This window comes from Vulpes vulpes, chromosome 5, assembly GCF_048418805.1.
Source record: "Vulpes vulpes isolate BD-2025 chromosome 5, VulVul3, whole genome shotgun sequence".
Taxonomy (NCBI): Eukaryota; Metazoa; Chordata; class Mammalia; order Carnivora; family Canidae; genus Vulpes; species Vulpes vulpes.
In genome coordinates this window covers 34,767,174-34,794,884 of record NC_132784.1, presented here as the reverse complement: position 1 = coordinate 34,794,884, position 27,711 = coordinate 34,767,174, and the positions used below count along the sequence as shown (strand labels likewise).

Genomic DNA, 27,711 nt, shown 5'->3' with positions numbered 1-27,711 from the left:
CTTCTTTGTCATTGGTCATAGCAACTTCTTTCTAGATATGTTTCCTGAGGCAAGGGGAACAAATAAAAAGTAAACTATTGGGACTTCATCAAAATAAAAAGCTTCTGCCCAATGAAGGAAACAACAAAACTAAAAGGTAAGCTACAGAATAGAAGATAATTGCAAATGACATATCTTATAAAGGGTTTGTATCCAAAATATAAAAGTCAACACCAAAATAATAATAATAATCCAGTTAAAAATGGACAGAAGACATGAATAGACATTTTTCCAAAGAAAACATACAGATGGCTAACAGACACATGAAAAGATGCTCATCATCACTCATCATCAGGGAAATACAAACCAAAACTGCTATGAGATATTACCTCACATCTGTTAAAATCAATGGCCTAACTAAAATCAACAACACAAGAAACAATAGGTGTTGATGAGGATAGGGAACCCTCTTCCACTATTGGTAGGAATGCAAAGTAATGCAACTACTCTGGAAAACAGTGTGGAGTTTCCTCAAAAAGTTAAAAATAGAACTATCCTATGATCCAGCAATCACATTACTGGGTTTTCACCCAAAATAATAATAATACTAATTGCAAGAATACATGCTCTCCTATGTTTAAGGCAGCATTATTTACAAGTTATGTAAACAACCCAAGTGCCCATTGATTGATCAATGGATAAAAAAAGATGTGCTATATATACACAATGGAATATTACTCAGACATAAAAAATAATGAAATCATGCCATTTGCAATTACTTGGATGGATTTAGAGAAAAAGTGAAATAGATAAAGACAAATACCATATGATTTCACTCATATGTGGAATTTAAGAAAGAAAAAAGAAGCAAAGGGACAAAAAAGAGAGAGAAGTAAACCAAGAAATGGACTCTTAACTATGGAGAACAAATCAGTGGTTAGGGGAATGGAGGTGGGGGTGGGGATGTGTTCAATAGGTGATGAGTATGAAGGACTACACTTGCTGTGATGAGCATGATGTATGGAACTTCTGAATCACTATATCATACACCTAAAAATAATATTACACTGTATGTTAACTAACTGGAATTTAAATATTTTTTTTAAAAAATGGGGTTGCACTCCACCTGTAGACCCTACCAACCAGATTGGCAAGAATTCATGAATCCACATGAACAATGGCTGACTGATGGCCTCTTGAAGATGGCTCCACAGACCACCCTATTTCAAATTCAAATTTCTATTCATGTTCAGTAGCCTCCTCGGATTTATAGGGTTGACAGGAACAGATTATCAATGTCCATTGACTGAAGCTGGATTTCAGAACCACCTCTTCCTAAGAAGTACCAGAATCTCTTTCACCATTTCTTTTTTTCTTTATCAGTTCTACCATCAAATGCATTCAAGATTGAAAATGCATACCAAATCTGATTAAACTGGCTCTGGATAGGGTATCAAGTAGGAAGGTCTTGAGCTTACCAGGTCCCACAGACACACCTAAATCTATTCTGTATACATAACAGCTATCTCTGGAAACAAACAGAGTTGACTAGCAGAATAGATCATACAAACTAAGGATACAAAGAGAAAGCCACATTGAGATAGGTGGGAGTGGCAGACATGTGGGTTAGTCAGTGCCCATACACCCAGGATGGTAACTCACAAGTGGGAAAGCTATCAAAGCCAGAGAAGCCCCTCCTGAGGAACATTGAGTCTAAACCCCACAACGGGCTCTACAGTCCAAGAAACCTGCACTGAGTAGATGAGCCTCTATAACATCTGTCTTTGAAACTATAGAGCTTATGTCTGGAAAATGTAGAGGGCAATAGGAAATGGAGACTTCACGCCCATGATTTCACTTGCTCTGAGACTCAGCACAGAGACAGCAGTTTGAAAAACACCTGAGTTATACACAGAGATCTGCTGACGAATATTAGGGTTGTGCCAGAGAGCAGGGACCTGTTGCAACATTCCCCAAGGACAGAAGCAATGATGGGCACTCATTTTTTTCTAGCTGGCCTAGCACTAGTACCTGCTGTGCTAGCACTGCTCATCCTGACCCATAATTCCCCTGTGGACTTACCCCATCTAACCCAGCTGCCAGATCTAGGCCCCTGCCAAATGGCTCACTGCCCTACCAGTCTCAGCAGACAACCTCAGCCTGCCCCAGAGCCCATCCTGAGTGGCTCATGGCCCCACCACACCTGGTGGATGCCATCAGGCTTCTCCCAAGTGGCTCCCTGCCCTACCAGTCCAGTAAGTACCCTCAGCAAACAACAGAGCTGCTCCAAGCACCCCCATCCAGGGAAGCCAGCACTGAACACCAGAATGTCTACAGAAGTCTCAGTCAGATTTCACAGCAAGCTGTACCAGAAGCCTGTCCCATTCACCAGTGTGCTCACAGAAGTCCAGCTAGAAGGGCAAAGACCAACCCTGCTTACTAGCATGCTTGCAGCAGCCATGGCAAAACATTGCAGGCAGCCCTGCCCAGGACAGCCACACACACCAGTGAGTCTGCACTAAGTGTGATCCAGCCACAACAAGAGGGTACACGCAGCCCACATAAGGGTCAGTCATAGGGCACCTGGCTCAAGTGATCAGGAGAATTTGAGCTACTAAGGCTAACAGGTGACCTTCTGCATAAACCAATCTTTTAAGGCTAGGGATCATAATTAATCAGTCATAACTGATCTACTGAGTACATAGAAATTACCAAAGAGTTAGACAAAATAAGGAAATAGCAGAATATCTTCCAAGCAAAAGGATAACAAAACCTCAGAAAAAGAGGTGAAGGTAACCTGATACTGAAAACAGATATTCAAGTTCAGGAACCACAGTGCCCTGAGCAAAATGAACTCAGAGGGAGCCATACCAAGACAAATTATAATCAAAGTGTGAACAGTTAAAGATAAAGAGAGACTCTTAAAAGTAGCAAAAGAAAAACAACTAGTTATATACAAAGGATCCTCCATAAGACTATAAGCTGATTTTTCAACAGACACAGCAAGCCAAAAGGGAGTGACATGATATATTCTAAGTGATGAAATGAAAACACCTACAACAAAGAATACTGTACCCAGAAAGGTCATTACTCAGTATTGAAAGAGAAAATTTCCAGACAAGGAAAAGCTAAAGAATTTCATAACCACTAAACTAATCTTATAAGAAATATTGAAGGGACTTCCTTAAACAGAAAAGAAAAGGCCATGACTAAAATAAGAAAATTATGAAAGAAAAAAAAATCTCACTGGTAAAAATAAACATAGAGTAAATGTAGTGGATCAACCATCTGCATAACTAGTATGTAGATTAAAACAGAAAAGTTATACAATCATTTAGATCTACAATAATTATTCAGGTATAGACAAAATAATAAGATGTAAAATATAATATCAAAAACATAAAGCAAGGGGGATAAAAATGTAGCACTTTTAGAATGCACTAGAACTTAAGCAACCATTAACTTAAAATAGACTGCTATATGCTATATACATAGAATATTATGTGTGAACTTCATGGGAACCACAAACCAAATATCAATAATAGATACACAAAAGGCAAAGAGAAAGGAATATAAGCACAACACTAAGGAAAGTCGCCAAATCACAACGGACGAGACCAAGAAAAAAAAAAAGAACAGAGAAGAACTACAAAAACAACCTGAAAACAATCAACAAATGGCAAAAGTACATATCTATAAATAATTACTTTAAATGTAAATGGAGGGATCCCTGGGTGGCGCAGCGGTTTGGCGCCTGCCTTTGGCCCAGGGCGCGATCCTGGAGACTCGGGATCGAATCCCACGTCGGGCTCCGGGTGCATGGAGCCTGCTTCTCCCTCTGCCTGTGTCTCTGCCTCTCTCTCTCTCTGTATGACTACATAAATAAATAATTTAAAAAATTTAAAAAAAAAATAAAAAAAATAAATGTAAATGGACTAAATGTTCCAATCCAAAAACATAGTATCACTGGATGGATAAACAAAACAATACCATGTATACTATGTATAGGAGACTCACTTCAGATCAAAAGACACACAGCCACTGAGAGTGAAGGAATGGAAAATGTATTCCATGCACATTGAGACAGAAAGTTGGGGTAGCAATACTTATATCAGACTAAAGAGACTTTGAACCAAAGACTGTAATTAGAGACAAAAAAGAACTTTACATTATGATAAAGGGATCAATCCAACAAAAGGATGTAACATTTGTAAATATCTATCCACCCCACATAGGGACACCTAAATAAATGAAGCAAATATTAATAGACATAAAGGGAGAAATTGACAGTAATACAATAATAGCAGGTGACCTTAACAACCCACTTACATCAATAGATAAATGATCCAGACAGAAAATCAATAAGGAAACGTTGGCCTTAAACAATCCATTAGACCAGGTGGACTTACATATACAGAGCATTCCCTCTAAAAATATCAGAATTCACATTTTTTCAAGTGTACATAGAGCATTCTCCAGAATAGACCATAAAACAAGTACCAGTAAGTTTAAGAAGATTGGAATCATATCAAGCGTCTTTTCTGACCACAATAGTATGAAACTAGAAATCAATTACAAGAAGAAAGCAAATATGTGAAGACTAAACAACATGCAACTTAACAATAAATGTGTTAATGAGAAAAATCAAAGAAGAAATAAAAAAAATACCCTGAGACAGATGAAAATGGAAACACCGCAGTTCAAAATCTATGGGATGCAGCAAAAGCAGCTCTAAGAGGAAAGTTTATAGGAATACAGGCCTACCTTAAGAAACAAGAAATATCTCTAACAGTCCATCCTTACACCTAAAAAAATTAGAAAAACAAAGCCCAAAGTTAGTAGAAGGAAGGAAATAATAAAGACAAACAAAACTGATAAATCTTTAGCTAGACTCATCAAGAAAAAAAAAAGAATACTCAAATAATGCAAGAAGTGAAAAAAGGAGACATTACAACTGATACCAAAAAAATACTAAGGATATAAGAGACTGCTATGAATGACTACATGCCAAAAAGGGAGATAACCTAGAGGAAATGGATATATTCCTAGAAATGTACAATCTTCCAAGACTGAATCAAGAAGAGATTTAAAAAAAAAAACTGAACAAACTGATAACTAGTGATGAGATTGAATCAGTAATTTAAAACACTCCCAACAATCAAAACAGTCTTCATAGATGAATTCTACCAAACATTTAAAGAAGAATTAATACTTATTCTTCTCAAACTATCCCAAAAAATTGAAGAGGAAAGAATGCTTCCAAACTCATCCTACGAGGCCAGTATTATCCTGATACCAAAACCAAAGACACTACAAAGAAGGAAAATTACAAGCCAACATCTCTGATGAACGTGAATTAACGCAGAAATACTCAACAAAATATTAGCAAACCAACTTCAACTGTAGAGTGAAGGGATCATACACCATGACAAAGTGGGATTTATTCCAAGGATATAAGAATGGTTCATCACCCACAAATCAGCCAATGTGATATATCACATTACAAAAAGGAAGATAAAAATGATATTATCATCTCAATACATGCAGAGAAAGCATCTTATCAAATTCAACATTCATTTATGACTAAAAACTCCCAACAAAGTGCATATAGAAGAGAATGCCATATCACAAACCCACATTTAATGTCATATTCAAAACTTTTCCCCCAAGATCAGATACCGCAAAACAAGAATGCTCAATCCTGTCACTATTATTGGACATAGTACTGAGAGCCGTAGTTACAGCAATGAGAGAAGAAATAGAAATAGAATGCATCCAAATTGAAAAAGTAGTAAAACTGTCACTATTTACAGATGATATTACATATATAACCCTAAAGATTCTACCCAAAAATATTAGAACTAATAAATTAATTCAGTAATGTTGTAGGATACAAAATTAATATACATAAATCTGTGGCATCTGTATGTATTAACAAACAATCAGAAAGTGAAATTAAGAAATAAAATATTCATACTATCTAAAACAATCTACCAATTCAGTGCAACTCTATCAAAATACCAATGGCAATTTTCACAGAACTAGAACAAAGAACCTTAAAATTTGTATAGAAATACAAAAGACCTCAAATAGCCAAAGCAATCTTGAACAAGAACAAAGCTGGAGATATCACACTTTCTAATTTCAAACTGTACAACAAAATGATAATAATAAAAACACTATGGCACTGACACAGAAAAGACACATAAGTCCATGAACACAGAACAGAGTCCAGAGACAAAATCATTCTTATATGATCAATTAATCTTTGACAAAGGAAGCAAGAATGTAAAGTGTAAAAAAAATAAAAAGAAAACTTCTTTAATAAATGGTATTGGGAATACTGGACAGCTACATGTAAGAGAATGAAACTGGGCCGCTTTCTTATACCGTTTACAAAAATAAACTCAAAATAAATTAAAGATTCACATGTAAGACTAGAAATCATAAAACTGTTAGAAGAAAATTAGGTAGCAAGCTCTTGGATGTTGGTCTGAACAATATCTTTTTTGGATCTGTCTCCTCAGGCTAGAACAAAAAAGCAAAAATAAAAGAGTCGAACTAGATCAAATGAGAAAGCTTTTGCACAGCAAAGGAAATAATCCAGAAAAGGAAAAGGCAACCTACTAAGTGAGATAAGATATTTACAAATGATATAACCAATAAGACATTAATATCCAAAATATATAAAGAACTCACATAAACTCAATATGAAAAACGATCTAATTAAAAAATAGGCAGATGACCTGAATAGACATTTCTCCAAAGAAGAAATACAGAGGGTCAAAAGACACATGAAAAACTGCTCAACGTCACTAATCATCAGGATAATACGAATTGAAACCACAATGAGATATCACCTCACACCTCACAGAGTGGCTAGTGTCAAAAAAACAAGAAATAACAAATGTTAGCAAGGATGTGAACAAAAAGGAAAACCAGCACTGTTGAAGGGAATATAAAATGATGCCACCACTATGGGAAACATTATGAAGTTTTCTCAAAAAATTAATAGTAGTACTATCATATGATCCAGCAGTTCCACTCTTGGTATTTATCTGAAGAAAATGAAAACACTAATTTGAAAAGACATGTGCACATCCTATGTTCATTGCAGCACTATTTATCATAGCCAGGATATGGAAGCAACCTGAGTGGCATCACTAGATGAATGGAGACAGAAAGATAGGGTGCTACATCTTTATAAGAAATAGGCTCACCCTATTATATAGGCTGAGGAGTTTCAAGATCTACAGTCCTCAAGCTGGAGGCCCAGGAGAGATGACGGTATAGTTTCAATCAGAGAGTCTACAGCCTCAGGAAGCCCGGGTGGCTCAGCGGTTGAGCACCTCCCTTCGGCCCAGGCCATGATCCTGGCATCCCAGGATCGAGTCCCACATCGGGCTCCCTGCATGGAGCCTGCTTCTGCCTGTGTCTCTGCCTCTCTCTGTGTGTCTCTCATAAATAAATAAATAAAATGTTAAAAAAAAAAAAAAAAGCCTACAGCCTCAAGACCCAAGAAGAGCTGATGTTTCTGTTTGAGTCCAATGACCCATCTCAGCAGTCAGGCCAGTCAGGCAGACAGAGCTCCCTCTACTCACCAGAGGATTTTTGTTCTATGTGGGCCTTCACCATATTGGATGAGGCCTGCTGGGGAAGGCAACTTGCTTTAATCAGTCCACTGATCCAAGTATTATTCTCCCCCAAAGCACCCTCACAGACACTCAGAATAATGTTTGACCAAATGTAGGGCACCTGAGACCAGTCAAGTTGACACACAACTTGACACACATCATTGGCCCCATCCTTTCCAACATACGTAGATACATGAGTGCACACTGACAGCATAGAGACTTCCCAGGCCTACTAGGGGAAGCTAGGATGACTAAGCATCCTGGTTTGTCTGGGGCTGAGGGATACGACTGGACACTGGTCTCTCAGTCCCAGGCAAACAGGACAAGGTGGTCATCCTAGGTAGAACCCTATCAGCTGCTACCACCTGTCACTCCACTTCTCTCTCTCTCTCTTTTAAGATTGCATTTATTTATTCATGAGACACAGAGAGAGAGGCAGAGACACAGGCAGAGGGAGAAGCAGGCTCCCTGCAGGCACCCCGATGCGGGACTCAATTCCAGGTCTCCAGGATCATGACCTGGGCCAAAGGGAGGCACTAAACTGCTGAGCCACCCAGGGATCCCCCTCCACTTCTCTCCTCACATCAACCTACCTAACTCAAGAACTTCCACCTTAACACTTGACCTCTGACCTCAGTCCTTTGTAAGAAAATTCCTTCCTTTCCAGGAGAAACCTCACTATAATATAGTAACGTATGCCTTGTGGACTTTTGATCAAAAGCTACACTCCTAGATGCACTCTCCCTGGGACCACCCTAAAGCATGGCAGCTGGCTTCCCACACACTCAAGTGAAGGAGAATTAAGCTCCGTCCCTTGAAGGGAAAAGTGTAAAAAATCTATGATCATGCCATTAAAACCACCACCTTGGCAAAGGCAAACTTGACACATTTCATAAAACTGCCTGTGTCCAACCATCTGAAAACACAATCAGTAAAAATTCCACAAGCTCTCAGCAGAAGCAGACTTCTCAAAGTTGTTCAATTACGATTTCCTCATCCCCTTCTGTTTGAGGGAAACTGGACCCTTCTGGTGCCATAATTGAACTCCAACACCTTGGAATTATTGGAGTTCCCCAGAAATACCACTCTTGTAGTTCTATCGTTGAAATAGAAATAATAACATGTATTTTGGGATTGGTACATCAATACTTGCCATTAAGCCAGTAGCTGTAGGGTCGGGCAGTGACCCAGAAAGACAAACAGTGAAATAGAAAGAACCTAAACATCTCATTAATTCATTGAATCCAGCCACCACCTTCCAATCAAAGAAGGGTAGTCGTGTGCTTTCCTGTTTCTACACATGCCTTTCATTTGTTTTACTTCTTTTTTTTTTCCATTTCAATCCATCTCGTTTAATCTATCTCACACACAGTTGGATTCATGAGGATGGGGCATGGAGAGAGGAGAGGACAAAGGACAATCTTTGTTTTTATCTCTGAAGTCAGAATTCCACTAACAATGTTTTTCTCATAGAGAAGTTAAGATGAGAATCCAGTAAACTGTTTTATTTAAATTACTACACCATCATATTTTGTTGAAGCAATAGAGCTTTTAAAAGATAATGTGACTTAGCTTTTATTTTATTTAGACTATTTAGCACCAAGTCTATAATATATATATAATATAATATATGTTGCTATATATTCTTTAGGTGGCCTGGTGGTTTTTACCTCTGACCTCCAGCAAGCACTAAAAAGAAGAAAAGATTCTGAAGAATCAATCAAGCCTTCTGCCGAGGCAGAGTAACACCTTTGTCTTAACCACTAGCCGGAGAAATGAAGCACATTATCAATCTACATGAAAACATCAACGATACAGCAAGAAATAATTCAGACTGTCCTCGTGTGGTTTTGCCGGAAGAGATATTTTTTATAATATCCATCATCGGGGTTTTGGAAAATCTGATGGTCCTTCTAGCCGTGATCAAGAATAAGAATCTGCAGTCACCCATGTACTTTTTCATTTGCAGCCTGGCCATTTCTGATATGATGGGCAGCTTGTATAAGATCCTTGAAAATATCCTGATCGTGTTCAGAAACATGGGTTATCTCAAGCCTCGGGGCAATTTTGAGACCACAGCGGATGACATTATGGACTCCCTGTTCATCCTCTCCCTCCTTGGTTCCATTTTCAGCCTGTCTGTGATAGCAGCTGACCGCTACTTTACAATCTTCCATGCTCTGCAGTACCACAGCATTGTGACCATGCGCCGAGCCATCGTTGTCCTGACGGTCATCTGGACAGGCTGCACAGGCGGCGCCATTACCATGGTTATCTTCTCTCATCACGTCCCCACAGTGATCACCTTCACGTCGCTGTTCCCTCTGATGTTGGTCTTTATCCTGTGCCTTTATGTGCACATGTTCTTGCTTGCCCGTTCCCACGCCAGGAAGATCTTGACGCTTCCCAGAGCCAACATGAAAGGGGCCATCACACTGACCATCCTGCTTGGAGTCTTCATCTTCTGTTGGGCTCCCTTTGTCCTTCATGTTCTGTTGATGACATTTTGCCCAAATAACCCTTACTGCGCCTGCTACATGTCCCTCTTCCAGGTGAACGGCATGTTGATCATGTGCAATGCGGTCATTGACCCCTTTATATATGCCTTCAGGAGCCCTGAGCTCAGGGAGGCATTTAAGAAGATGATCTTCTGCAGTAGGTCCTAGTGGAATTATTGGTCCCTGATTTTAGAAGCAACAGGGATAATTCTGTCAAGTAACAGAATAATGTGACACACCGACAAATGCTCATGCTTCCCCGCAGTCCGTCCTTTCCTTAATGTGTTCAAGGGTTATCCCACTAACTAGTGTTTGTAATAGCTTAGTCCTGTGTGAAGAGTCTTGCCGTAGGTTACAACTTTTATGACCACAGAGAGAAAACAATGTATGAAAAAGAACGACCAACTACAAAGCACAGATGGCAATATAAACATATAAATCTAAGAGTTTTGCACTAAGGTAAAAACTTGCTCTTCTATAGATATCTAGCAAGCCTATTGCTGAGATTGTCTTCCTAGACTGGAGGCCGTTGTAATCAGTTTCTAGAAGTTAAAGCACTAGGACAGATGCTCTGGGCACAAGCTACAATGTGTTTGTAAGCAAGCGAAAGGTGCCAATAAATTACTGCAACTATCCAGGGTAGCCACACAGAATCCCTGCCCTCCCCCCTCCTTCCTGCCTGCTTGCTTTACTGTATTCCACCTTAAATCTTTTTTTCAATCTTTTGGAGCCCAACACGGGGCTTGAACTCATGACCCTGAGGCCAAAATCTGAGCTGAGATCAAGAGTCAGACATCCAAAGGACTGAGTCATTTGAGAAGGTGCCCTATCTCAAATCTTTTTGGAAGTAGGCAGGGCATAAATTATCAATGTCAAATAGACACCTGAGTGTCCAATAATAAAGGAAACTTCTCTGTTAGCCCTCTTTGCTCATGGAGTATCCCACTGGCCTTAAAATCCTTTCCTATTAAAACTCTCATGATTCAGAAGCATACATTTCAGAGGAGGAAATAAAAATTTAATACATGACCATGTGGGAACAAATAAAGGCCAGAGGAAAAATGTGACTATTTGAAGAAAGCATAACCATTCTTTGTGCATATGTCTAAATGTAGGGGTAAAAGAGGAGACTAAAAACCCCAATATATATTTTATAGAATGATTAGAGTGTGTGTGTTCACCTTGCTTTGGGACTACGGGAGAAACCAAAACGGAAACACCACTTCAAGAACAGTGCTAGTATGGAGACCCAGGCCAGAGACTGATGAAAAACCTTTTAACTCCTTCCACAGATGATTCTAAGAGGCAGATGCAGTCACTGGAAAGTTTCATTCTACTGTCAGCCACAGGAAAGATGCCAGATATTGAGAAGCGGCATCCCCAGTGACAATATAGAAATAAAATTGGCAAGTTCATCCATTTTTTAATAGCTAAAGATAAAGCTTAAAAAAGAAGCAAATTCTGACCATAAGCCCTTGCTGAGTTGGAGAGTGATTCAAAGGGATGAGTGGTGAGAGAGAGGCAAGTAAGGTCTTTAAATTCACCGAGCAGGTCTGCGTGGGACCCACGGAGAGTGGCTGAGTCTTCTGGAAGAGGCAATGCTTGATCGTCAAGGGAGTTTTCCCTGAGCTGCTGAGAGGAGGAGCCAGCCACAAATAGGACATCATGCCTGGTAGTGGTGAGTAAGGGACAGGTGGGGGGGGGGGGGCTAGATAGGGAGAGAGAGGTAGGGGGCTCCGTGGTCAGGCTCACAAGAATCCCCAAAATGCAGAAGTGTAAGGAAACCAAGATAAGACAACAAAGCGGACCATCCTCCCTAGGTGCTGGGGTGGGGGCGGAGGTGTCTTTTTTTTTATGACTGTCACCTATGAGCATCAAAGAATAACCAGACCCTAAAAAGAAGTAAGTCATTAAAGATGCTATCACCAGTCCTTACTCAAACCGAGATTTCCAGGCAGGTTTCCAGAGAGCATTCGTCACGGATTCGAGATGGAACCTGAAGTATGTCTTGTCCTCTGTGTTCTGTAGAAATCCTTCCTTGGTTTACTTCTCGCCAAATGGACAATATTACTCGAATGTACGTTAACTTGGATTTCTTAATAATTAAGATACTAGATGGAAGTTTATTTTTCATAAAATCTAAAGCTCAACCCTGTAAGTGATTTTTAGGTGTTATTTCTACTGTTAAAAGAATAATGTATAGAATATTTTTTTCTGTGATTAAACTGAGTGTTCTCAATAAAATGTAGACTTTTGTGATGTTGTGCATCCTGTGATACCATAGAGGTGAGTAGTGCAATTTAACAACCGTCATAAATAGTCCCAAAGTACTGTGCATCTTGAATTCTGCTTTGTTAGTAACTTTGCCATCCCCTCATCACTCCCAAGCTCTTGGCTGTTACATCCGTCCTCAGAGGAAATCACCTAGAAATTCCTTCACCTCTCACTGTCTTTCATTTGTTACGCTTAATCTGAGAAAAAAAAATCAAGAAGGCTAGAAGGCAAAATATAAAGGCTGAGTGCCAACTCAGAGACATTGTCAATTCTAGTCCTTAGCTATCTTCAAATCAGTTCAAGGTTTTTTTTTTTTTTAAGATTTTATGTATTTGTTCATGGAGAGAGAGAGAGACAGAGAGGCAGAGACACAAGCAGAGGGAGAAGCAGGCTCCATGCAGGGAGCCCGGCATGGGACTTGATCCCGGGTCCCCAGGATCACACCCTAAACCACTGAGCCACCTGGGCTGCCCAAGTTCAAGGTTTTTAATACTTATAATTACTGGGGGGAAAGTGTGGTTTCCTACCCTACCTTTCTATGTAATTCAAACAAAAACAATATCAAACTGCATACATTTGAGTAAGAAAGATTAACATGGCTCAGATTTTTCCCGTGATGATCCCTTCAGTTCTTTTATCTTGATCAAATTTTTAAACTGCTTTGCTGATACCATTGATGAGGAGCAAAAGGAAAGCTGAGGGCAAAGCACAAGCTAACACCACACAACCCTCCTCCCCAGGTGAGATTTTTTTTTTAATTCAATTAGCCAACATATCGTACATTAGTAGTTGCAGATGTAGAGTTCAATAACTCAACAGTTGCATATAACCCAGTGCTCATCATATCACATGTCATCCTGAATGCCCATCACCAAATTGCCCCTCTCCCTTCCAAAGACGATCAGTTTGTTTCCTACAGTTAAGAGTCTCTTGTGGTTTGTCTCCCTTTCTGATTTCTTCCCATTCAGTTTTTCCTCCCCTTTTCTGTGATCCCCTGCACTGTTTCTTACATTCCCCATGTGATGAAACCATATGATAATTGTCTTTCCCTGAGTGACTTATGTTGCTTAGCATAATACTCTCCAGTTCCATCCATGTCTATGTAAATGGTAAGTATTCATCCTTTCTGATGGCCGAGTTAGTGCAATGGAATATTACTCCCCAGATGAAATATGTGTCACATTCCTCAGGCACCCCTGGTTGCCCAATAAAAACAAAGGGAAAAAAATAATTAACTGATAGAGATCACAGTCATGTAGGATATGAATCTCCATCAGTTTGCAACTGTCCTAATGACTTATGAGAAAAGAGCAATCTCCAGAAACCTCTAGACTCAATTTCCTGGAACCCTAACATCACCCTCCCCTCAATAGGATAGAAAATCTTATATAATCAGTCACTTCTCACAACCCCAGTGCAGCTCTTTCTACCCATGGGTCCTGTCCTTGTGCCATAATAAAACACCCTTTTTGCATCAAAAATGTCTCAAGAATTCTTTCTTGATCATTGGCTCTGAACCCCACCCCTCCAAACCACATCACCATAAGCATATGTGCAGTTTTACTGATAATGTAGCTTTGGATCAGACAGCTGAGATTAAATAAGGATGAAGTACTATAAATGACTTGGTGTCCTCTTTTTTTCTCTCTGCCTTTTTGTTGTTGTGATTTTTAATTTTATTTTTATTTATTTTCATATTGAAGTATAATTGTCATACAATGTTATATTCTTTTCAAGTGTATAACACAGTGATTCAACAATTCTATACATTACTCAGTGTTCACTAAGGTAAGTGTAGTCACCATCTGTCACCATACAACTTTATTACAATATTATTCACTATATTCCCTATGCTATACTTATTTATTTTACTACTGGAAGTTCATATTTCTTAATCTTCTTTATCTATTTTGTCCATTTCTCCACCCACCTGGTGGGTGTCTACCTCCCCGAGGTGAGAAACAGGCTATAAAACAAATAGCTCCTAATCTCTTTTCAAAGTAACTGACTTGATTTTCATCAGTGATGGATAAGCTTCAGCACTCTCAAAAACAGCAGTTTGACCACCTTCAAACTTAGGGTTTGACAAAAAGGCAGCTGGGAAAATAATAGATGCATTAAAGGTATAGGTGGTTATATATGCTGGGGATTCTGCTGAGAGAAGTAGGGGAGCAGGAGGGGGCCTCCTGAGGGCAGAACAAAGCTCAATCACCGTCCCTCGGAACGTTCCCTATGAGGGATCCCAAATGTGGTTAGATAAGTCTTTGGAGCAATTTATGCAACAGGACATTGTTGAAAACAACAGAATCGGCAATTAGTGGTACTTAACAGCTGGGTATGATCAGCGGAAGAGCCACCAAACAGAGCCCTGTCCAAACTATCATCATTCCAAAACCCAAAACTACATCCCCTGAGGAGAATATCAGAGGTATAATACTGCAGGGTGGGTTGAAGTGTACATCTCAGCCAGTCACAAAACAGATAAACAGGGATCCCTGGGTGGCGCAGCGGTTTGGAACCTGCCTTTGGCCCAGGGCACAATCCTGGAGACCCAGGATTGAATCCCACGTCAGGCTCCCGAGGCATGAAGACTGCTTCTCCCTCTGTCTGTGTCTCTGCCTCTCCCTCTCGCTCCCTCTCTGGGACTATCATAAATAAATAAAAAATAAAAATAAAAATAAAAAAAAGAAAATGGACACACTTCATCTCATTAAAAAAAAAAAACAAAACAGATAAACAGGCAACTAAAAGCAAAAAATCCCCAGAATGGGGTAAGGGAACCAGTACCCAGAGTTGCTATGTTATATCATCTAAAATATCCAATTCCCAGGAAAAATTATAAGACTTACAAAGGAACAGGAAAGTATGATCCACATGCCAAGGAGTAAATAGCCGGCAACAAAAACTGCCTGTGAGACCAATCAGATGTCTAATTTAACAAAAGGTCACAGCAGCTATTATAAACATGTTCAGAAATTTAAAGAAAATCATGATTAAAGAAGAGAAGATATCATGGGAATGTCATTTCAAAAGAGACTATCAATAAAGAGATAGAAATTATTTAAAAAAAAAACACAAACTGTAGAGATTAACTTACTATGATTGGGTAATTAAAAGAGAATGCAGAAGTGATACCACAGAAACAATGGAGTAGTGAGCTCCAAAAATTGGTACTTTCACTGAAGCAAACTGATTAAATAAAATTTTCTGAATCCTAAAATCTAATCAAATACAGCAACCACACAAGTGCTTAGTGAAGAAAGAGGCAGATAAATTTCTGTAAAAAAGCATAGAGGCATTTTTTTTTCAGTTTTGTTGACATATAGTTGGCATCTAGCACAGTATAAGTTCAAGAGAATGATTTGACATGCATATATTACAACATGATCATCACATAAGTTTTGTTAACATCGATCACCTCCTGTATTTATAAAAAAAAGTTTTCCTTGTGATGAGAACTTTAAGAATTTACTGTTTTAGTAATTTTCAATTACACTATATAGCAGGGTTAACTATAGTCATCATGTTGTACGTTGCATCCCAGTATTTATTTCTCTTATAACTGGAATTTTACACCTTTTGACCACCCTCATCTAATTTTCCCTCCCTGTGGTAACATTTTTATTACTTGCCTACCATCCCCCATCTTCCAGTTTGCTAGTGGCCATGGAAATGGAGGCCCTGGCTCCTGGTATGGTTTGCTGGGGCTAGGTGGGGAGGTATGGACCTTGTTCTCAAAAACTTAGGGTGTGCATTTTGCCCTGGCTGGTAGCACACCTGTCTTGAGGGACCAGCACAGAAATTGACTTTTCACCTGCTTTTAGCTGGAGCAAGATCCTAGGAAATATCCAGTGAAAACATACAGTATCCATAACCACCAGGTAAGGAATGAAGGACAGAGCAAGTAGCAGACATGGCTCTTGAAAATACCAAAATCACAAGAAAGACCTTAATTGGTAATGCCCAAGCCTTCAGCCTCAGGTTTACATGACAACCATTTAGGGTTGAAGTCAAAGTCAGGTATTTGTAACTGTGGTTTCAGCAATCGGTACTAGCAAAATCTAACACCTACTTAAAGATTTGATATAACTCTTAATTACTGAGCTTACATTGGCTCATTTCATCTTAACAGTAATGGCTTTTTAGTGCCTACCTGCTTCATAAACATCCAAATTTATCTATGAGTAGGAGTAACTAGATAAAGTTTAGGAGAAAATGGTCCAGGCAGAAGAAAGATGATGTGCAGAGGTCTAAAGCAACCCCACACTGCCAGAGCAGAAGAGAGGGGACACCCCCACCCCGCCAGGTGCGTGCAAGAACAGCCACTAGAGGAGTGAAGTGCTAGCACATCTACTGTGCCTCCTATTACATCTAAAGAGCTATGCCTACTGATTTAAAAAAAGGATTCACAATAAGGTTTGTACATAGCAAATACATATTCAAAATGTATGACTGGCGAATACATAGAGAATATTATTTTATTTACAAGCCTCATGATCAAAAGAGTTTGGACACCAGAAGAAAGAGTACAGAGGAAGAGGCAAAGTACAGCAGACAAAAGACAGAGTGATAACCAACCCTTCCAACCACTTCAAAGTTGTGTTTCATCTAAAGGATGATAGGGTATGTTTGGAGAGTTTTTATCCAGGGAGTGAATAGCATAACAGAAGTTTCATTTTAGAAACACCTCTGGCTCCGTGTGAATCATTAATTAAATAACCCAAAGCAGGGGTCATTCAGATGCTGCTCTGATTCTTTGGGGAAGAGAGGATGGAGAGTGGGAGATTGCAGACGTGACGGTATAATATCACAAGAAAGACTTGCGTCAGGTTTACATGACAAGAATTGTACATGTCTTTCCTAGACCAGCTTCATGGAGGAAAAAGCACTGCAACAGCAAAAATGAAGGCAAAGCAGCCCAGCTATTGGCTGCAGGCAGAGCTGATGTCTGCAGACTCAGCGGTAGCTTTGCACACGGCAGTGCGAGTGCTGAGTGGCTTTCAGATACTCAGACGACACGGAGGAGATACCACTAATGTACTCCTTCCTTGTTCTCTATGCTGCATGCTGCCCTTTATGTCAAAAAATAATGATGCTGTCCCAGCAGCCAGAGAGTGTGCCTACGGACATAGTGCATGGCATTCTAGGGGCCTGCACCACAAAACCAAGCAAGGCCTATTGCTCTTGGAGAGAAAACAACTAAAAAAAAAAAAAGAGAGAGAGAGAAAACAACTACAAATTTTGTGTCCCCGACCCCGGGCTCAGGCCAATTGGACTAATAGACAGTAGGTAAGCCAGGTGAATTTCACTGAAAGCATGTCTAATTCTTTTACTAAAGAGAGAGAACAGCTGGAAGTCACAATTTAAGAAGCAGGTAATTTTTATTTTATTCCTTTAGGTTAAAATTACCTCAACTGAGACTCAAAGGGGTACAACTAATATAGTTTAGCTAATAAATTCATTCAAGAACAGCATAGCTTATTGCTCCACAAAAATATTCTGAATGCAGTGAAGCTTAGTTTGAGATCTTAGAAGGATGCTTGTATTAATTTGCTCACAGTGTATGCATGCAGATGTAAGCAAACATGTATAAAATAAAATTATCTATGTAAATATTATGGAATATCCCAAGCAAAATGGACCTGTTTAAGCACCATTTTGTAAAAGATAGTCGCACCTTATCAACTTAGTTTAGACACTGGCATTTAGTGAATCCTTGTTCTGACACTATGTTCTTCATTTCTTCAACATCTGTCAATATCTAACATTCTTAATATATACGGTATATTACAAATAATATTCAGATGCATTTCTAGTAAGATTTTGTAATTATTCATCAATTCATCTCCAGAACAGTGGCAAAATCTTAGGTGTGTCTAGCATCGTGTTGCTCTGGCCCCACCCTCACATTTTTCTTTCTACACCTGGTGCTGCTCTGGTCCATATCCATGATGGGACACTTCAGACAAGCCATTACTTTATGTCATAACATATTTTATGCACAGAGACTGTGTTCCCTCTCTGTTTGCAACTACTTGAAGCACAGTCTTTAAAATTCAGAGATCTACCCCAACTGAGCAAATTTCTAATATATCTGCTACTTAGATTATCTCTAATCTTTTTGCCAAATAAAGATTTTGTTGCTAAAATGCTAGTGATGTATTCCTTTTTAAAGGATGGAACTGGAGAGTATTATGCTGAGTGAAGTAAGTCAGTCGGAGAAGGACAATCATCATAAGGTCTCACTCATATGGGGAATATAAGAAATAGTGGAAGGGATCATAGGGGAAAGGAGGGAAACTGAGTGGGGAAAAATCGGAGACGGAGACAAACCATGAGAGATTCCTAGCTCTGGGAAACGAACAAGGGGAGGCGGGCGGGGGGACGGGGTGACTGGGTGACGGGCCCTGAGGGGGGCACTTGACGGGATGAGCCCTGGGTGTTATGCTCTATGTTGGCAAATTGAGCTCCAATAAAAAAAATACAAATAGATAAATAAATAAATAAAATTATAACATTTTCTATATCTGCTTCATATTTTCTAAGACAACACATTGCAGATAATCTGGGCCCACTGCACTCCTCCTCTCAAGAGCCAGTCACCAGGAGCTCTGCATTGCAAGATTCCAAGGAACTCCGTTCCTATCGTATTGAATGGGAGTTCCACTGCAAATGAAGTCATGCAAATGGTACTTCTCGAAGTTGTGCAAGACACTGTAGACTTCTATTCAGTTAGTATCTTTTTATCCATGTGAGCATACATGACATTGTTGTTTTATTTTAATTTTATATCAATGGTAACATAGTGAACATTTTTCTGTAACTATTTTTTGCTTGTATTGACTCCAATAGGTATGGCTCATTCACTTCACTGCTGTGGTTATTCCGTTGTATGAATAAAAAATTTGTCTATTCTTCCTTCCGTTGCTTTATATTTTGGTTGTCTCAAATTGTTCACTATTACGAGTAATGCTTCTATAAATATTCTTGTGTAAGTCTGCTTGAGAACATGGAAGAGTTCCTCAGGGCACACAGGGTGGGCACACTTTAAATTAACTGGAAAATGCAAATTTATTTCCAAAAGGATTGTTCCAATTTACAATTCCACCACTAATATATGGAAATTCCTGTTTGCTTGTACCATCACCAATTAATGATATCATCAGACTTTCATCAATTTGACTGGAATCCAATGCCTATCTTGATGACTAATAAGGTGGACTAGATTTTCATATTTGTTAACTATTTATGTTACATGAAAACTTACTGATGACACTTATTAGTTTTAGTGGTTTCTCTTTGGATTCTTTGGGATTTTTTATGTAGAAACTGATAATATTTGCAAATATAGCTCTTATTCTTTTCTCCTTTTATTTATTTCTCTGGCTAGGATCTCCAGTAAATTGGTGAAAAGAAGCAAAGTTTGAGGAATTCCTTAGTTTTTTTCATAAATTTACCAGTAATGTTTTTTAAAGTGTCACCAATATATTTATATTTTAAATAACCTTTCATCAAATTGATGGTGTCCTTTTTGCCTGGTTTCCTAATACTATCTTTTTCATTAATGAATGTTGAATCTTCATATAATGCTTTCTCAGCATCTAGCTGATGATTATTTGATTATTTTTTCTCCTTTAATTGATTAGTGTGGTATATTACAGTAATAGATTACTTAATACTGAGCTATCTTTGCAAATTATTAAGATTGATATGTATTATATCAACCATGGCCATATTTATAAAGCCAAAATATGTTTGTTAACATATTCTTGAATTATACTTATATATCTGAAATTATTTATACTGATATAATTTAATATATATTTCATGAATGACCTCTAACAGATTTTAGGAGAGATGCGAACAGTTCCAAAAAAATTCAAGATATGTGGCTTCCATACATATTCCCTTCAAAATAAAGGAAAAAGAAGAAATTCTACATATAATAATCAGTTGGCTACTCCTTTACATATATCTAGTGATAATTTTTAATCTATTTTGTGCAGATCCATATTCATTACACACCAAACAGTTTGAAGCTTGAAGTTTTTATACTTGTGATCCAGAAGAGATTGCTCTTCTAGATTTTACTACATGGCCATTAAAGAAATAACAAACAAATCTTATTTATTTTGCCAACATGTGTGCATATTTAAGATCTAACTATTTTTCAGGAAGTATTGCTGAGAAAATAATCCAGCTATTCTTCTTTATAAATCTGCATACATGCTCCCTTATTGACATTAATGTAGTTTGCATTATAATTGAAAATTTTGATTGTACAGTAAGTCTTTGGGAGTCCCTAAACATGTATATACCCTCATGCAGTGAAAGCATAGCTTTCTTCACATTCCCTGTCTCAGTCAGATTTTGACCATGTTCCCCAGAACATGCCCAAAATAAGGGCAGAGGGTAGGACACCCACAAAAGATTAAGTACACCTTCCAGAACAGCAAGCGTCTCTTCCTTTTTGGGGAGCTATTAATAAATTTACCTAATTTAATTCCTTAAGAAAGTTTTATATTGGTAGAAGGTACACCGCATATGAGGTAACAAATTCTAAGAGCTAATAGCCTGTTAAGATTCCTCATTTTATCTGTCCCTAATTTATCCTTTTCAATTTTCTAGAGTCTAGTAGTTTGGGATTTGTTGAACAAGGATGTGATACCATATGAACTAATCGTGGCCTCTCCCAGCCTTTGTTGAAGAATGGTAAAACCTTTCTCCTGCTTCTTTATAACAGCCTGCCCCTGTGATGATATCCAATCCAAAAAGAGCTGGGACACATTGAAAACTGTCACAATACCAATAAAGCTAAAATATTGACTCAATAACTTTGTGGAATATATCTACAAGTGGAAAGAACTTCCTTTTACAAATAGGAAAAATACTGTAATGACAAGTGATAGTATGATTCAGAATTCACATTACTGGGCCAGTATCCACCTCCATTTTACTGTTTATACAACCTTATCTTCAATAAGATTCCATAATTCCAGAGAGAAGGAGGCAAGATGGGAGAAAGAATAGGGGTCCTCATTTCATCTGGTCCCTTGAATTTAGCTAAATAACTATCAAAATATCCTAAGCAAGTATGAATTCAATCTGAGATGTAAGAAAAGAATGGCTGGAATTCTACAAATAGAAAAGCGACCACTTTTTGAAGGTAGGACTGTGGAGAATAGAAATGGAAGACATATTGGAAGATGAACTAATGAACTATGGGGAAGGGAGCCCCCATATGCTGGTACTAGAAAGTCACATAGCCCTGGAGCTCAAAATTGAAACCTTCAGAAATCTACACCAGGGAGAAGTTTCCCTGCCTGGAAGGTGCTCAGTGATGAAGTGGGGGCAGATTCCAGGTGGGACAGTGGACTTTTGAGGTCTCCAGATACCCTCTGTCTGTGTTGGGTCCCTGCAAAGGACTGCAATGCAGCAACTCTCCACCTTCCCCCAGGAGAGGTGGAATGGGTGTGAGCGCGGCCAGGGAGCTCTCTCCATGCCAGGGCCCCTTATAGGACAGAAATGGGGTGACCTTCTCCTTCCTCTGGGGGGTAGGGGGGCAGAGCAGGTGTGCCCAGGGTCAGGTGAGTGCTCTCCATGCTGAGCCTTGCAAAGTGCACAAATCAACAGACCTCTGCCTTCCACTGGGAGGATCTGACTCCACACACCAGTAGAGTCTGCAGAGTTTGGCACACACCCACATCTCTCAGCTCCTTTGGTTCCAGGGCTAGTTAACAGGGTGCAGCCATTTTTATTTTCACCCTCTAAAAAAGTGCAGAAAGCCTTCAGGGAACAAAACTTGCACCCAGCAAACAGCTTCCACATAGCCCAGCCCCCTGGCAAGGGGCAGTACAACTCTGCCCAGACACAGACACCTGAGAATCAGGGCAATAGGCCCCTCCTTTAGAAGACCAGCTGGAAGAACAGGTGAACCACAAGTTACAGACCAAACAGGACTGCAAGTCCAGCCCTAGGGGAAAATAGTGTTTAGAAATCAAGATTTTTTTTCTTATGATTCATTTATCTTTCATTTTTAAATTTTCCATTTTTTCCCACTTCAACTCATTTCTTCTTTTATCAACGCTTTATTTTTAGATCTTTTTTTAAACTTTCATTTATAACAGTTACATTTTATAAATACATTATTTATTTTTGGCTTCCTTTCACTGTATTCACTTTTATTTTTGTGTATATATATATATGTTTTGCTTTATCTACAGTTTTAGAATTTAGTGTCTTCTAACACACAGACCAAAATATATTCAAGACCAAGTGGATCACCTTGTTTTGTCCACCCTGTGAGATTACATCCTATCCTCCCCTTTTTCCTTCTTTCTCTATTTTTTGTTTCTTTTTCTTTTTCTTTTCTGGTTTCTGACCTCCTCAGATTTGTCTAGTATGTATTTCATTTGGGTCATGGTTGATATTTTTGATATTGCTCACTCATTCATCCATTCTTCTCTGGGCAAGATGACTAGAAGGAAGAATTCACAAGAAAAGAAAGAACCAAAGATAATACTCTCTGATACAGATCTAATCAATAGGGATATAAGTACAATGTCAGAAATGGATTCAGAATAACAGTTATAAGGTTATTTTTCTGGGCTTGAAAAAAAGCATAAAAGAAATGAAAGAATCTCGTAGTGCATAAATAATATCTAATCAGTCCAAAATTAAAATACTCTAAGAGGCCATCTAAATTGGATATTATAACAACTAGGGTAAATGAGGTAGAAGAGAGAGTAAGTGACATAGAAGACAAGTTGGTGGAAATGAAAGAAACTGAGGAATAGAGAGAAAAACAGCTAATGGACCATGAGGGGGGCTTCAATAAATCAGTCATGCCATCAATTTTTTTAAATATTATAATTATTGGAATCCCCAAGGGAGAAGAAAGAGAGGGTCAGAAGGTATATTTGACCAAATCATAGGAGAAAACTTCCCTAATCTGGGAAAGGAAACAGGCATTCAAGTCCAAGAGGTATAGGAGACCCCTCTCAAAATCAATAAAAATAAATTAACATGCTGATATATAATAGTGAAGCTTGCAAAATTCAGAGATAAAGAGAAAATCCTAAAAGCAGTTCAAGACAAGAGGTTCTTAACCTAGAGGTGTAAGAACATTAGACTGGCATTAGACCTCTCCACAGAGACCTAGCAGGCCAGAAAGAGCTAGCATGATATATTCAGGGTACTAAATGAGAAAAATGTATACCCAAGAATACTTTATCCAGCAAGGCTGTCATTCAGAATTGAAGATGAAATAAAGAGTTTCTAGGACAGACAGAAACTAAAAGATTATGTCACCACCAAGCCAGCCCTGAAAGAAATATTAAGGGGGATGCTATAAGTGAAGAGAGAACCCAAGAGTAACATAAACCAGAAAAAAGAGAGATATATCTACAGAAATAGGGATTTTACAGGTGATACAATGGCACTAAATTCATATTTTTCAATAGTTACTCTGAATGTAAATGGGCTAAAAGCACTAATCAAAAGACACAGAGTATCAGATTGGATGAAAAAGCAAGATCCATCCATATGCTGTCCACAAGAGACTCATTTTTGACCTAAAAACACCTCCAAACTGAAAGTGAGGGGTGGAAAACAATTTAACATGCTAATGGATCCCAAGAAAGCTGGAGTAGAAGTCCTTGTATCAGACAAATTAGGTTTTTTTTTTAAGATTTTGTTTATTTATTCATGAGACAAAGAGATAGAGAGGCAGAGACACAGGCAGAGGGAGAAGCAGACAGAGGGAGAAGCAGGCTCCATGCAGGGAGCCTGACATGGGACCTGATCCCGGGTCTCCAGGATCACACCCTCGGCTAAAGACAGTGCCAAACCACTGAACCACCGGGCTGCCCCAAATTAGGTTTTAAATCAAAGACTGGGTATACCTAGGTAGCTCAGTGGTTGAGCATCTGTCTTTGGCTCAGGATGTGATTCTGGAGTCCCGGGATTGAGTTCCATATCAAGCTTCCTGCAGAGACTCTGCTTCTCACTCTGCCTGTGTCTCTGCCTCTCTCTGCCTCTAGTGAATAAATAAATAAAACCTTTTAAAAATTTTTTAAAATAAGCCAAAGACTATAGTAAGAGATGAAGAGGGACACTATATCATACTTAAAGGGTCTGCCCAACAAGAAGATCTAACAATTATAAATATTTGTGCTCCTAATTTGGACCAGCCAATTATATCAACCAATTAATAACCAAATTAAAGAAACACATTGATAATAGTACAATAATAGTAGGGGACATCAACATCCCCTCACAGCAATGGTCAGATCACCTAAGCAAAAGATCAATAAGGAAACAAGGACTTTGAACGACACACTGAACCAGAAGGACTTTACAGATATATATAGAACATTCCATCCTAAAACAACAGAATACACATTCTTCTTGAGTGCACATGGAATATTGTCTAGAATACATCACGTACTGAGTCACAAATCAGGTTTCAACTGATATCAATAAAATTGGGATTAATCCCTGCATATTTTTAGACCACAATGCTTTGAAACTCACACTCAATCACAAGAGGAAACTTGGAAGGAATTCAAACACTTGGAGGCTAAAGAGCATCCTACTAAAGAATGAATGGGCCAACCAGGAAATTAGAGAAGAATTTAAAAATTCATGGATATGAATGAAAATGAAAGCATAGCTTCTCAATACCTTTGGGATACAGTGAAGGCAGTCCTAAGAGGAAAGTACATTGCCATACAAGACTCTCTGAAAAAATTAGAAAAATCTTAAATACACAAGATACACCTTAAATACAGAATCTTACACCTAGAGGAGCTGGAGAAAGAGCAGAAAATAAAGCCTAAACCCAGCAGGAGAAGAGAAATAATAAATATTAGAGTTGAAAGATATAATGTAGAAACCAGAAGAATAGTAGAACAGATAAATGAGACTAAGAAGCTGGTTCTTTGAAAGAATTAATAAGATGGATAAACTACAACCAGACTTATCAAAAAGAAAGAGAAAGGACCCAAATTAATAAAATCATGAATGAAAGAGGTGATATCATGATCAAAACCAAGGAAATTCAAATAATTTTGAGAATTATAAGCAATTATATGCCAACAAATTAGGCAATCTGGAAGAAGTGGATACATTCCTAGAAACTTATAAAATACCAAAACTGATACAGGAAGAAATAGAAAACCTAAACAGATCCATAACCAGCATGAAATTGAACCAGTCATGAAAAACCTCCCAAAAACCAAGATTCCAGGGCCAGATCACTTCTCAGAGAAATTCTACCAACTGTTGATATATCACATTATTAAAAAGACAAGAACCATATGATCCTCTCAATTGATACAGAAAATGCATTTGAAAACTAAAGTAACCTTTCTTGATGAAAAGTCTCCACAATGTAGGGATAGAGGAAAAATATCTCAATATCATAAAAGAATCTACAAAAGCCCACAGTGAATATCACTCTCAATAGGGAAAAACTGAGAGCTTTTCTCCTAAGGTCAGGAACATGACAGGGATGCCCATCTTACCATTGTTGTTCAATGTAGTACTAGAAGTCCCAGGCTCAGAAATCAAACAACAACAAAAGGCATTCAAATTGGCAAAGAAGGAGTCAAACTCTCCCTCTTCACAGATGATATGATACTTTATGTGGAAAACCCAAAAGACTTCACCTCCAAATTGCTAGAAGACACAGGAATTCAGCAATATGGCAGGATACAAAATCAATGCACAGAGGTCAGTTGCATTTCTATACACTAACAATGAGACTGAAGAAAGAGAAATTAAGGAGTCAATCCCATTTACAATTGCTCCAAAAACCATAAGATACCTAGGAATAAACCTAACCAAAGAGGAAAAGGATCTATACCCTAAAAACTACAGAACACTTATGAAAAAAAAATTGAGAAATACACATAGAAATAAAAATATATTCCATGCTCATGGATTGGAAGATTAAATATTGTAAAAATGTCTATATTACTCAGAGCAATCTACCATTCAATGCAATCTCTATCAAAATACCGTCAACATTTTTCACAGAAGTGGAACAAATAATCCTAAGACTTGTATGGAATCAGAAAATACCCAGAATAGCCAGAGTAATGTTGAAAGAGAAAACCAAAGCTAGTGGCATCACAATGCCAGACTTTGAGCTATATTACAAAGCTGTAATCACCAAATTAGCATGGTCCTGGCACACAATCAGACACATAGATCCATAGAACAGAAGAGAACCTACAAATGGATCTTCAACTCTATTATCAACTAATCTTTGACAAAGCAGAAAAGAATATCCAAGGGAAAAAAGGACGGTCTCTTCAACAAATGGTGTTGGCAAAATTGGACAGCCGCATTCAGAAGAATGAAATTGGACCATTTTCTTACACCATTCACAAAGACAAACTCAAAATGGTTATAAGAGCTAAATGTGAGACAGGAATGCATCAAAATACTAGAGGAGAACACAGGCAGCAACCTTTTAACCTCGGTCACAGCAACTTCTTGCAAGACACGTCTATAAAGGCAAAGGAAACAAAAGCAAAAAGGAACTATTGGTACTTCATCAAGATCAAGATCAAAACCTTCTGCACAGCAATGAAATAGTCAACAAAACTAAAAGAGAACCTACAGAATGGGAGAAGAGATTTGCAAATGACGTATCACACAAAGGCTAGTATCCAAGATCTATAAAGAACTTATCAAACTCAACATTCAAGAAACAAACAATCCAGTCAAGAAGTCGGCAGAAGACATGAACAGACATTTCTCCAAAGAAGACATATAAATAGACAACAGACATATTAAGAAATGCTCCACTTCACTTGCCATCAGGGAAATACAAATCAAAATGAGCCACACTGAGCCACCACTTTAGACTGAGAATGTCTAACAACGGCAAGACAGGAAACCACACATGTTGGAGAGGATGTGGAGAAAGGGGAACCCTCCTGCACTGTTGGTGGGAATGTGAACTGGGGCAGCCACTCTGGAAAACTGTGTGGAGGTTCCTCAAAAAGTTAAAAATAGACCTGCCCTACGACCCAGCAATTGCACTGCTGGGGATTTACTCCCCAAAACACAGATGTAGTGAAACTACATATGGGACACCTGCACCCCAGTGTTTCTAGCAGTTTCTGCCCTACGACCCAGCAATTGCACTGCTGGGGATTTACTCCCCAAAACACAGATGTAGTGAAACTACATATGGGACACCTGCACCCCAGTGTTTCTAGCAGCAATGTCCACAATAGCCAAACTGTGGAAGGAGCCTTGGTGTCCATTGACAGATGATGGATAGAGAAGCTGTGGTCTGTCTATACAGTGGG

At 38.6% G+C, this 27,711-nt stretch overlaps 1 protein-coding gene across 5 annotated transcripts in view; it reads left to right on the top strand.

Moving 5' to 3' along the window:
- Positions 1 to 19,302, top strand: part of MC2R (melanocortin 2 receptor) — a 47,656-nt gene extending 28,354 nt beyond the window's left edge. For 4 of the 5 annotated variants that reach the window (XM_072757850.1, XM_072757854.1, XM_072757851.1 and 1 more), the window contains one exon: positions 9,265 to 12,355. In XM_072757850.1, the coding sequence (XP_072613951.1) occupies positions 9,389 to 10,279 (891 nt within the window). In that variant the 5' untranslated portion in view covers positions 9,265 to 9,388 and the 3' untranslated portion in view covers positions 10,280 to 12,355. Of the gene's footprint in view, positions 1 to 9,264; positions 12,356 to 18,931 lie in introns of those variants that run through there. The other variant, XR_012001541.1, reaches the window with a different exon arrangement.
- The last annotated feature ends 8,409 nt before the right edge of the window (positions 19,303 to 27,711 follow it).